Below are 12,977 nucleotides of genomic sequence, written 5' to 3'. Positions count from 1 at the left end.
AACCGTGACGGGTCGATCCATTTTGATCAGGCAGATTGAAACATACGGCACATGGACCATATATGGTCGTCATCTCTCTTCCACCGCCACCGCCACCGCTCGGCTGGAGCAAACTTTCCAGAACTAATCCATTCCGATAAAAGGTCAACAGTTGGAGCTCACCACATAACTGATGAGGCTGCAGTAAAATGTGTTTTTCCTCATTTTCTCCCCTCGGTGTAGAGATTGCTAATTCCCCAAGTGTTCTATGTCAAAGTCCAAAATACCGTGTGGCTCTTCTGGGACGATTCTCAGGCTGTTTCTTTTGTCTCCACGTGCCAGCCTGTCCAGCAGCAGAGACTTAATCGCTCTGCAGCTCTGCCGGTGGAGCCCAGCGTTTCCCTCGCAGCCTCCCAGATGGCCGTGCAGTTAAAAAACAGGACGTTGGAAGCTCCAGGAAAATCACATGAATCCACCAGAAGGTGCATGTGAAGCTCCACAAGCCTCAGATGAGGAGAACGTCCACAGATAAAACCCATGTTCGGCACTAACGCACTTTTAACTGGTCTGCGAAGGTGTCACAGAGTGTCACACTGAGGACAGATGGTTGAAGGATCTTTCATTAAAACGAGTTAAGCAACTTTGATGGTTGTGAAGAATGAAATGAGTGAAGCTGAACTGTAGATCAGTTAAAAACACTGAGAAGTTTTTAAAAACCAGAGTTTATCTCCAATATTCAGCAGGAAACTTTAAAATAACATGAATTATAAACCGCAGCTCCTGTGGTTCAGGACGCTTGGGATCATGGGTAATATCCTCCTTTCATTTGAGTTTCAGTAACACTTCATCGCTTGGATACTGAGCCCAGTGAATCCCCATGTGTGGCTGCAGGGGGCGCTGTTACATAGTGTTGCTTTAAAGTGCTGCTTCAACAAATTTTCAAAAATCTTTTTTTTTTTTTTTTTTTATCTCGTGAATTTCATGGTGTCCAGATTGTTTTTTGTTTCATGTGCAATATCTGCCACGGAGATTTCTGCAGCCGCCGGACAGCAGTGGAGTTGATGCCACTTAAAAATTAGGATTTAATAAAATGAAACAGCAACATCTGTTTCCAGAATCAGTGTCATCGTGAATCCGGACTCCTCACTGTGCACGGTTCTCTCTCCGCTGGAGAGAGAGTCAGAGTTACTGGAAAAAGAAGCCGCTTGTTCGCTTCTTTCACCACTTTACCTACGAGACAGAAATTTTATTACATCGTGAACTCTGCACAAATAAAACCAGGGCTCTCTCCCTGGCTGAATGCCACTGGAGGTAACTCAGATAATGTGTTAAAGACTCCTTCTCCCTTCCCTTCATCGGTGCCAGTTACGGCTCATGAACCTGCAACTGTCTTCGTCTCGTGGTTTGTGTCTCAGCGTCTCCGCTCCACTTGAGAACGTGGCAGGATTTCAGCAGCTCTGAACCTCAGCTGCTCTTTCTGTCTCTCTGCGGCCGACTGTTTTCTCAGCACTGAAATTAAAGAAGCCACTGACCTCCACCAGTGAAACCGATGTTGTGTTTGGCTGAAGTCGCCGTCCATCAGAGTCATTATCACAATTATTTCAAATGTCCATAATCGCTCAGCTCTGTGCATCACAGCAGAGAACTGGAGGAGTTGATTGGCAGTTCCTAGTGTGAGGTGATTATTCTTAGACTTTTATCTCGTACCATTTTTTTTGTTGAAGCCCAGCCTGAATAAATGACTCCGGCCTTGACACACGCTTTATTCAGCCGAGCGTGAAACTAAATTTTTCATAGTCACTCCGGTCTCGATTCACACAACTCTGTAAACATATTTATTACTGATTCGTAGTCCTCTTAAGTAAGCACTATCAGTCTGGTGACATGTCCCATTCCTTTCACACAGCACAATCTGCCGTCTTTATCTGATAAATTGGTTTTAATTTGTCTCCCAAGGCAAGTGAGCGCTCTGTAAAAGGGAGCAGAAAGGCTATAAACTCATTTAAAACTGTTGTTTCCTCTACTTTACTTTACTCTGAGCCCCACACCACTCTTATCGATTTCTCTCTAATCTTATTTTATTCCTTTATGCGCTTCATTTCCAAGGACACACCCATACCCTCGACTGCAGCTTGTGCTAACGTGCTCCGTTGTTCCAACTTTGTTCTTTTCTTTCGTCTCAGCTTCGAATAGCGGTTTTTCATTTTTCCAGTTTTATAGAAATTTAAAGAAATTCATGTCCAATGAATAACCCTAGATACAGTTTATTATCTAAAGGAGGAAGAGAGAGAGAGGCTGTCAGGGGTTCGTCTTACAGCAGGACGATGATTGAAGATGCTCCTGCGTATCGTTGCCTGAGGGGAACTTGTTTAAGTGGAGCATCGTCCTTAAAATGACTAATTCCCAGCAAAAGCTCGCATGACGTAGTTGTTTCCTGTAACGGAGAGAATTTTGAAAAAGATAACGGGCCAGATGACCCCGGTCCACAGCCCGCGAGGGGATGTTTGGCTGTTTTCACATTGGCTGCCGTAGATTGTATAATGTATAAAAACTGTCTAACACTGTCCAGAAATGAAACCAAAATATCCCAGTTACAAACTCAGCCATCTTGTGCATTTGGAGCCAGAGTGCTCGGTGATCAGCTGTGTGTGTGTGTGTGTGTGTGTGTGTGTGTGTGTGTGTGTGTGTGTGTGTGTGTGTGTGTGTGTGTGTGTGTGTGTTTTTAACTTAAAATACTCATCGCTCATGTATGTTTTTAGTTTTTGGACAAAAGTGGAGCTCCGTGGCTCAGAGGAATAAGACACATCAGGATTTGTCTACACAGACTCTCGTTTCTAATTTTCCACTGTGATCTAATCCGGCCTCTCGTGTTTATTTTCCCACGCAGCCAGACAAAATCGGCCAGTCCCCGGTCGCCCCCACGTCAGACGGAGACAAGGTGGACCTGGAGGCCTTCAGCGAGTTCACCAAGATCATCACTCCTGCCATCACCCGCGTCGTCGACTTTGCCAAAAAACTGCCCATGTTCTCTGAGGTGAGCGGCGTTCAGTGCTCGTACAGAACCGCAGCACGCAGTGTGTTTCAGGGGGTCAGTGTGTTTCAGGGGGTCAGTGTGTTTCAGGGGGTCAGTGTGTTTCAGGGGGTCAGTGTGTTTCAGGGGGTCAGTGTGTTTCAGGGGGTCAGTGTGTCTCGTGCGATTAGTAATTTCTCGGTTTGAGAGAGACCACAGCGGCGTGTGCGCTACGTGAGTTATGACCAGTACTTAACTTAACCGTGCACTGGAGGCATCGTGTCAGCAGTGTTGTTGGTCTTGACAGTCGGGGAGGAACTCCTGCTCCTGTTTGCTTTGCCTTTACCAGCAACATGTAATTATATTTCTTCTCCCTGCTGCTTATTATGAGAACTTGTCTGATTGGACAATTATCAGGGAACGAAGAGTTATTGTCTACAGTGTGTGTGTGTGTGTGGGGGGGGGGATTACAGGATCGGAGAAGTTGTAGCTGTAATTCATCACCGTTTGCAGATTGTGACCGTAGACGTCTGTACTTTTGCAATCTGCATATTTTAAAGTAAACGTAATTCAGGTTGTTCTGTTGCTGTAAAGAATCTCACACTGATGATGGATGCTACTGTTCAAATCAGAGTGTAAACCATAATAAATTCCTCCTTTTGCTGCTGGATAATTTATTAATCTTAGAAATCGAGGAACTCAACGGTCGCAGATAAGGATAAAGTGTTAGTATTCCAGACACTGAAGAAGATAATCAGTCACCCGGTTTAATGTTATCTTTTATTCAAAATATAATAAATTACATTATGAAAGACGCCTTTTTAATCTGATGAACGAGGTTTAGGGAGAGAACCTGTAACACGCACTCTGCTCGATGCCGCTGCAGTGAATTACTGATAAGAATGCACAGAAACAAAGGCGCCACTCATCAAGCCACTAAAAATTAATCTGTTGCTTTTTTTTTTTTTTTTTCCCCGCAAATTGATGCAGCAGTAATTGCATGATAAGCATTAACATTAAGCGTGCCCTCCAGGTACAAATTTACAAGACAAATAAAGCCAGTGAATGCCAATTAATCTGCTCAGTAGTCAAGAGCAGCGGAATAAGAAACAAGCTTACATTAAGGTGAGATTTAATTCAGCACGCCAGAAGATTTAATCAGATTCAACCCACAGTTTCTAATATCCATGTAAATCAGGGTGTATTAGTCCAAAACTCTGTTCATCATCAGGGGAAAAAAGAAAAACCCGTCTGACTCCTTTCACCCCGGCTTCATGTTTCTTCTCACTTCTTCTTTACTGTACGGCTGCTTTTCTTGCTCACGTATTTTTTTTGTCTGAGACTAATTCTGATTTATTACAACTTAACGGCAAATGCAGCTCGATGTATTCCAGTAAACCCGCGCAGTCAGGTGATCAGTCAGACGGGCTGTAATAAACCAGAATCATCCTGGAAGGTCGGATGTCGAGAGCTGCTTCTGATGCCGATATTTTTCAAACTGTGCAATAACTGGCTGACGGAATGAGTGGCTTCCATCCAAATGCATCAGTGCCCATGTTGTAATGTTATCTCTACGGAGGACTGGGTCATGCACTCAGTTCTTTCATTTCCGGTTCTATTTTCCTGCAAAGGCATTGTGTGCGATGTTTTATGTTGAATCACGGTCGATGCAGTTTGATGATCGCATGTTAACGTAGTTGAATTACCGTCTCGTCCAGCAGCTGCCTTGTGAAGACCAGATCATCCTGTTGAAGGGCTGCTGCATGGAGATCATGTCGCTGCGAGCTGCCATGCGCTACGACCCGGAAAGCGAGACGCTGACGCTGAGCGGGGAGATGGCTGTGAAGCGGGAACAGCTGAAGAACGGCGGCTTGGGTGTGGTTTCGGACGCCATCTTCGACTTGGGAAAGAGCCTGGCTCAGTTCAACCTGGACGACACGGAGGTGGCGCTGTTGCAGGCCGTGCTGCTCATGAGCTCAGGTTGTTATTGACTTAGGAAATTCATGACTCTGCATCTTCGGCTCGCCGGCGCCTTCGCTCTGCATTGGCTGCTAATAACATTGGAAGTGCAGGAGTATGAGACTAATGTAATGTAAATGTAAATTTCAGTCTGCTGTGCCCTTGGAGACACAATTTCACGACACTTAATAATTCCGAGTGATTACCCACTGCTACTCACAGAACGTGTATTGTAGCCTATTGTGAATCAAAATGTAATAATGGTCTGAAGACAAAAGTGCACGTACTAAAGGAGGAAATCTCATCCTTCACATTATTAAAAAGCCTCAGCTCTTAGATAATTAGAGTCAAAACTCTGACGTTGGGACTTTTTGGACTGAGAGTCACGTGATTTGCTCCTGGATCTGAGTTAACGCAATGAATGCAAATAGAAAACATGTTTAATCTGAGCTGAGGTGAAGCAGTGTGATAATTCTCAGGGTGAACATTCCACAGGATGCTGACAAATATAAAATCTGAGAAATCATCTCAATAATTTTATACTATTCAAGTGTTAAATTCTCTCCCTCCCTCCTCAGTTGCTCCACCTCTTCTCTTGGTCTCTGCTCATTCTCCATTTCCTCCTCATTACCCTCCACTTCCTCTCTCTCATCTCTCCCTCTTTCCTCTCTGCCTCCCTCCTCTCCTCTGCACCACCGCGCTCACCCAATCCTCTGCTTCCCCCGCAGACCGCTCCGGCCTGACCTGCATGGACAAGATCGAGAAGTGCCAGGAGACTTACCTGCTGGCGTTTGAGCACTACATCAACTACCGCAAGCACAACATTCCCCACTTCTGGCCGAAGCTCCTGATGAAGGTGACAGACCTGCGGATGATCGGGGCGTGCCACGCCAGCCGCTTCCTTCACATGAAGGTGGAGTGTCCCAACGAACTCTTCCCTCCGCTCTTCCTGGAGGTCTTCGAGGACCAGGAGGTGTGAAACACAGTTGCCACCGTGCAAAGGGAAGAGGAAGTCGGGGCAAAATGGGAGATGGGAAGGGTCGTCTGTCGTTTTTTAAAAGGGGAAGGATGGAGAGAGAGAGAGCCCTCTCGGCAGGAATCTGAATTTCTCCAACATCACATTTACACTATGTGATTTTAAAAACTGGAAACAATGGAAACAGAAACAACACACCAGCATCAGGAGAGTCAAGCAAACAAAGGATTTTGTTTTTTGAACACCCTCTCCTCCACCTCTTTCCCCTCCTTTTACTTACCCCTGTTTTAAAATCCGTGTGGGGGCCCTTCTGTCTGAGCATGATGTCTTATCTAGCAAGAGTTGTAGCCATTTGCCAAGACACACACAGAGATATACTAAACACATGCGCACGAAATTACACACACACACACACACACACACACACACACACACACACACACACACAGCCGCAGCCTGTTCCACCTCAGTTCCTCAGAGCAGCGCTCTTTGCAGGGGTCCGTTCCCCCTCTCTGGTTTTTTGTAATGGTCACAGATTTACACGTCTCGAAGCCTGTGTCTCCAGCTTCAACACTGGCCAGCACCTCTCAGTATTATTTATGAAAAAGTGTTAAGGTTGTAATAATAAGAAAAAAAACATGGTCAGATATTAGCACTCACACTTGCAGGCACACACACACACACACACATAAACACACACAATCAGCAAACACTGCACATTGAAATTTCAGTAGATGCTTGATGATCCTGGTGTATATCGGCTGTAGTAAAGCTACCGGATCTTTTTGTCAATTCCTCAAATCAATCTGAGCCGTAACAGCTGTTTTTGGAGCTACTTCTTCTAGATCCCACTGAAACCGGTGCTATATTTATATAAGGCTACTCCAGTTTTATGAAAATGTGTTGTCTACCTTTGAAAAACGTGCAGACCATGGCTCCATATCTACCTTCATTTGTGTCATTGGACCGGCTCCTGTGACATACAGCACACACACACACACACACACACACACACACACACACACACACACGAGCAGACTTGCCTAGTCACTGCCCGCGCTGCGTATGCCAGCAGCCCAGCATCTTATGAATCACAATTAAGCCCTTCTCTCTCCAAGGAGTTACTGCATTGAGGGAAAGAAAAGAAAGGAGCAAAGAAAGAGGAGGAAGAGAGACACTTGGAAGCTGGAGAGGAGGGAGGAGCAGGGTTTTAATAGCTGGACTGTAGATTCAGAGCCAGGGGTCAGAAGTAAATCTCCCAGACGCAGCCTCCAAGGAGGTTTTGAATAGCAGCAACCACCAGCAGGACGGCAAAGCTCAACTTATACACACACACACAATTTCTCTCTCTCTCTTCCTCTCTCTCTCTTTCTCTCTCTCTCTCTCACACACTCACACAAACACATGTACATAAGAACAGACAACATCACCTCAGAGTAACGTGAATGCCTCATTTTACTGTATGCACTGCGCGGCAGTGTCGATATATACACAGCCCTAACCTGCAGGGTTTGTACCGAGTCCTCTCCTCACGGACTCAGCTCAGTGTGGCCCCTCCAGGCTTCCATACACATTTGCCTTTTTTTACCATGGGCGTCACTGAGAGCAGGCAAATGCCAAGAAGGCTACCATTTACCTCAATGTGGACACACCCCCCCAGGCTGGTGCAGCAATACTGCCCCTGTGGTTTCAGGCACTACCTCACCTCTGTGGACACAGGGCAGCTGCCCACAGCCTACACACAGACATAACCCATTCAAGTTGGCGCATGTGTAGATTTAACACACAGATGTGCAGGATCTTTGTGTAGGTGCACACTTGTAGTCATGGAGAGACAAAACACTCACAGCGTATACACACACACCCTCAGTGCTATCACTTGGTTGAAATGAAATACCACTGAAGACAGGAGGGCCAGCCCATCCCCCTGGGAGGGTTTACCGACTCCAGGGATTGGTACCCATTTCACCCGGGTTATCGCGTTTTTGTTATATGGGACCAAGTGTCATCCTTTGAGATTTGGATTTTACTCATTTTTTATAACGTACAGAAGCGACGAAGGACAGTGTGGACGTGAAGCCCAGCTGACACCCATCTAAGTGGAAAGAAGATGACAGAGTAACGGAAAACCAGTGGTGGTCACGTCCGTTGAATTAGCATGCATAGAAAGGGCAGTTGCTGTCTGCAACATGGCGATCTTCCAAATTATACTTATGATGATTGCTGCCATCGGATCAGGATGAATATTTTCGTGGGAATAAACTTGCTCTCGTGCATGGACAGTGCATTTGACGTAAAAAAAGACGGGATGTTCTCAACAGAGACGAAGCCTCTTCAGAAGACACTCGACAGCTCTTTTAGTCCCATGCACTTTACCAATGCTCACAAGTGAAACAGAAATACCTTGTGACTTCTATCCGTGGCAGATATCATAGTGTATTAGCCAAATGACCATCGGAGAATGTCCATTTGATTTTACAAGCCCACTCTGTTCATTCCAATTCTGGGGCCAAGCCAAAATCTAACTGGGTTTACCACTCTTGAAAGAAGAGAACGAAAGAAGAGAGAGACTAAAGAAGATCTATTTTATATTCAGTACCAAGCAGTAGTTCATACTGGGCACTTGTACAGGACGGGTAAACGTGCGACCCTCAGAAGTACCTAAGCAGAGGAACGTGTAGCAGGAATCATGGGTAATCGTCACAGATGGCCAAGCCTAACTGCTCCACCTGTCTGGAGCAGTGCTGGTAGGAGATGGAGCAGGACCTTCGGGGCGCGATGGCAGAATAATCCCCTCCTCAAGCACTTCACCTCTTCCAGAGAGCCACCACCTGCCCTGTCCCACCACCCCACCTTACTCTTAGCCCACGATAGAGCTCTCTCTGGAGCATAGCTCGGATTGAATTGCACCCCACCGTTATAACAGCCCCCACCTAGCCAGGCTGGTGGGAGTTTTTGCACTACTGCAGCGGTCCTCCCCGTTACCCCGCTTAAAGTTTAACCATTGTCCCTCGTTGGGTTACGCATTAGTGACCCCAAATGGGTTTTCTGACCTACTCTGTGTAACAGAGGTTGGCAGTTGCATGGGCTCAGTCCCAAACCTGTCTTGTTGTCAGTATTAGACCAACAGCACATAACCCTCACCCCTTACCCAACCAGGGATGGAGAGAGATCCCTGTGTAGAAGAGTAAGGAGGGCTGTGTAGCACTTAGTTCGCTGTAGTACCCACCCGTCCTGCAGCAGTCAGCCCGGTGACTTCTCACAATTCGGAGCCCTCCTTCAAACAGCCTCCTTTTTCCCTCGTAATTCTCTCTCCTCTCCCTTCTCCTCTTCCCTAAGCACCCTAGCTATCCTTACCCACTCACCGCTGGGTGGGTCGTCCCAGTTCGGGCCCAGAATCATCGACACCAAATTGGGATCCTGGCCTCTCCCTTGTGAGACAAGGCTGGCCATAACTGCCCTTTAGAGCGGCGCCACCGAATGAATGTGAACGGCAAAGCAGCAGCAAACAGGAACGAGAGACTCGAGAATGTGAGGATGTGAGAGAAGAAGAAAGAAAAGTAAAAACGTGGGACAGGAAACAAAACGCTGAGGGCGTCGACCCTCACTGCCATCACTGACATGAGTGAGAGAGGGCGATGTGGCCGGCTGTAGAGACAATGCTATCGAACACTTGGAGCGAAGGGGAGGCGGCGATGCAGGAATACGTACGGTCTCCCCTTCGGTTCAGCCCCCACATTAGCCCTCGCTCCTATGCCAGCTGACCACGCCAAATGCCCCCCCCCCCTCCCCTCAGCTCCCTCAAAAAAGGATAACCTCCAACGTTCTCACGGCGAGGATCAGGAAGAGATCCATTCCAGGGATGCAGGTTTGGAATTCCAACACATCTTTGAAAAAGAACTGAGGAAAAAAGAAAAAAAAACTATGACATCCTTTCTTCTTGTGAGCTGACTGGGTATGTGTGTGTGACAGTAGGGGTTATAATGCTGCTTTACATTCTGAATCTGATTTAGATAAAGAAGAAAAAATATATGAAATGATTATAAATCCATAAAACAAAATGAAAAGAGATGACTTTAAAAAAAAAAAAAAAAAAAAAAAGACTCCTGAATAAAATTATTGGAGATTTTTTTCATTTTTTTATCATTTTCTTATTTTTCTGTTGGTTTTTTGACGCTTAAACTGCTCTGTGTAAAAGAGGAAAAAAAAAAAACAGCTGTAGTCACTTTTTGACCATGCGTGCAGTGTAACATAGAAAATATGTCACTTCTTTTTCACATCTATAGTTTGTGTTGATAAGCCAACTGATCTGTTTGTCTGTGTGTCTGTCCAGTTGTCCGTCCCCTCTTATCAGGAGGAATTTACAACCAACAAAAACAGGAATTTCTTTTTTTATATGTTTGTTTTTTTTTTTTATGATATACAACTTTGGAGATAAAAAAAAAAAAAAAAAACACAAACAGGAAAAATAATGCAACAGAAACTGAAAATACAAAAAAAAAAAAACCAGAAAAAAAAACAAACACAATCTTGTCATACCTCACTCAACACAAAACTCAAAGGATCTTGGGAGGAGTCATATTTTGCAGGCACATGTGAAAGTTCAGCGATGCATATATAGATTTAAAAAAAAAAAAAAATTGTATATGTTAAAGATAATATGTGCTTGTGTGTACGCATCAGTAAAAGTTGCAAAAAGGACTCGTCCCTCAGGCTCCGGCGCCCTCTATCTTATTGATTTGGTTCTGCGACGACGGGAGACGCAACGTCAAACGGGAGGGAAATGTTGTGAGACCTTAAAGAGATCGTCAGCTGATGCGAGCGCTTCTCCAGCCGGAAGGCACAGTCTACAGACAGTTAACTTAAAATGTGAATGGCCCAGAGACTGAGGGACGGAGACTTTTGTAATGGCTGAGTGTTTTATGGTATTGAATGTAGCTGACAGGAGGGGGCTGGACCTGAGCCCGGCACCCACAACCTAACTTCCACACACCAGCAGAAAGAATAGTGGTGTCACACAGAGGTTACAAACAACCAACGAAACTGAGAATATATATTGCCCGCCTGCAAGGTGCAATACTATGTTATGTATTTTTGTATGTTTTCTGTTCTGTTTTTTTACTTTCATTTTGCATTTAATTGTTTGGAACCATAACCAAGGATGTAAATACGAAAAACACACGACACTCGAGATTCTATCGCAAAAGGAAATTTAACCGGCCCCATCCCACTGTCATGTAAGAGATGAAAAAAAAAGCAAAGTAATGTGTAATGCTTCTTACATTTGTATGTGTGCACTCTCTCACATGCATGCAGATCCATATTCAGAAGTGCTCCATGATATTAATCATTAACCCTGTGCCTCCTCTTGTTTGCAGAGAGATATTTGTATCCCTCATATTCTCACGACATGACACGCTAGACATGAATGCCTGTAGTTGTGTGTGTGTTCACCTATGGAATCAGATTCTTCCAAACTACTCACGTGGGTGTAGCCAGCGGCCACATTGGCTGAAAGGTCAGGAAGGCAGTGAGGTTTATTTGTTTTTGGAGATATGAATAGAACACGCGCGGGTTCATACTTGGCGTGAATGTGAGCTAACATGGCTGCTGCACACCCACAGCGTAGTTGGAAAAGTCCCAATTGGATTTCCTCCATTTGTCCACAAGCCCACAGCCTCCAAGAAGCCGGCCTTAAAAAAATCCCACACGCTCAGCTTTCAAAATAAAGAAGTTTAGAAAACCTGCACCAGTTAACAACTGGGTGAACTAGTAAAGGCCCAGTTTACCACCGCTGGTGACGCCTCTCCGGCCCTGAGGGTGGCGCTAATGCACCTGAATGTGGTTAATGAAGTGACTACCCTTTAGCAAACGTTACAGATTCACCTTTCAGAGAAACGGCTGCATTTTTATTCTCATCTTTCTTAGTTGCGTTTACACCTCGTAACCTATCCAAGTGTAAATGGGGCCTTCACCACATCTGGTTTTCAATGCTCACTAGTCAAACTAGTAATTTTGTCCAGAAAACCGAGATAACAACTAGCATGGCGTGTTTTTTTTCCCCGGCTGGCTTCGTGGAGCCTTTAAACTCATCCCTCCATAGATACGATGATCCTGGTCTATTCTCGCATGTTGACACATTGGACAACGGTGGAGATTGTCTGTGATGTTTTTTTGGTTTTGTGGTTGTGTTTGGTCCCCTCCATGCCAAATGTAGTTTGTGAAAACATGCAAGTAGCAAGATGTCTATGCAATTCCCCTCTGACTCCCTCCAAAGCACCGGCTCAGTGCGACAACAAGGAGCCGGCTTTTGCTTGTGTAATTAGATTCGGCCCGGCTTGGAATTCCAGAGGTTCTTTGCTTGACCTAATGACCCTTGCTACTTCGTGTGGGCGGGGGTCCGGACTGCCCGGGGCGAGCTGGCCCGGAGCCCAGCTGACTGGCTGGTCCTCGGGGTCGGTATCTCTTTACGGTCGTCCCGGTCCAAGAGAACAAGTAGGGGGGGGGGGGGGGGGGGGTCTGGGAATGTTGTGGAGAATAAGGATTCTATGAGATGTGCTGTTTTTTGTAAACTGCTCAGAAAGTGGTGTGTGTGTGTGTGTGTGTGTACACGTATACGTGTGTGTTGTTGAGAAGTTTGGGTTCTACTCACGTCTCACTTGTCGGCGCGCTCTCATCGCTGGGTGCTCTAAATTGAATCCTTCTGCAATATGTGTGTGAAGCTTTAATTTTTTTAACCTGCGACCAATTAAATGTTAAAGGTGGCGGGTTGATGTTCTTCAGTTCGTAGCAAAAGCAAGTTTACTCAATCTATCGCTTCTGCTTTTCACCCGAGTTTCAATCACAAATCTCCCAAAAAATAAAAAGTCTCCGTTGGCCCACTGGAGACGAACGTGTTCAACCCGCTGCCCATCACTTGTACGTAAGCACTTAACTAGAAAGCACTTTGAACGCCCCGACCCACGATACGTGGAAGAATCTTTGGTGATGATAATTGCGAAAAGAGAAAAAACTTAAATTGCACCCGATCCAGATGCCTTTTGCACCAGTTTT

General features: G+C 45.5%; 1 protein-coding gene across 4 annotated transcripts in view; it reads left to right on the top strand.

Annotated features, from left to right (window-relative positions):
- Positions 1 to 7,056, top strand: part of LOC109643480 (thyroid hormone receptor alpha-B-like) — a 110,621-nt gene extending 103,565 nt beyond the window's left edge. For 2 of the 4 annotated variants that reach the window (XM_069517407.1, XM_020108613.2), the window contains 3 exons: positions 2,867 to 3,013; positions 4,708 to 4,969; positions 5,677 to 6,064. In XM_069517407.1, coding sequence (XP_069373508.1) covers positions 2,867 to 3,013; positions 4,708 to 4,969; positions 5,677 to 5,927 — 660 coding nt within the window. In that variant the 3' untranslated portion in view covers positions 5,928 to 6,064. Of the gene's footprint in view, positions 1 to 2,866; positions 3,014 to 4,707; positions 4,970 to 5,676 lie in introns of all 4 variants that reach the window. The other 2 variants (XM_069517408.1, XM_020108614.2) reach the window with 2 other exon arrangements.
- The last annotated feature ends 5,921 nt before the right edge of the window (positions 7,057 to 12,977 follow it).

The sequence above is a fragment of the Paralichthys olivaceus genome, chromosome 21, assembly GCF_024713975.1.
Source record: "Paralichthys olivaceus isolate ysfri-2021 chromosome 21, ASM2471397v2, whole genome shotgun sequence".
Classification (NCBI taxonomy): Eukaryota; Metazoa; Chordata; class Actinopteri; order Pleuronectiformes; family Paralichthyidae; genus Paralichthys; species Paralichthys olivaceus.
The sequence above is the reverse complement of the archived record's forward strand: the minus strand, read 5'-3'. Positions and strand labels throughout refer to the sequence as shown.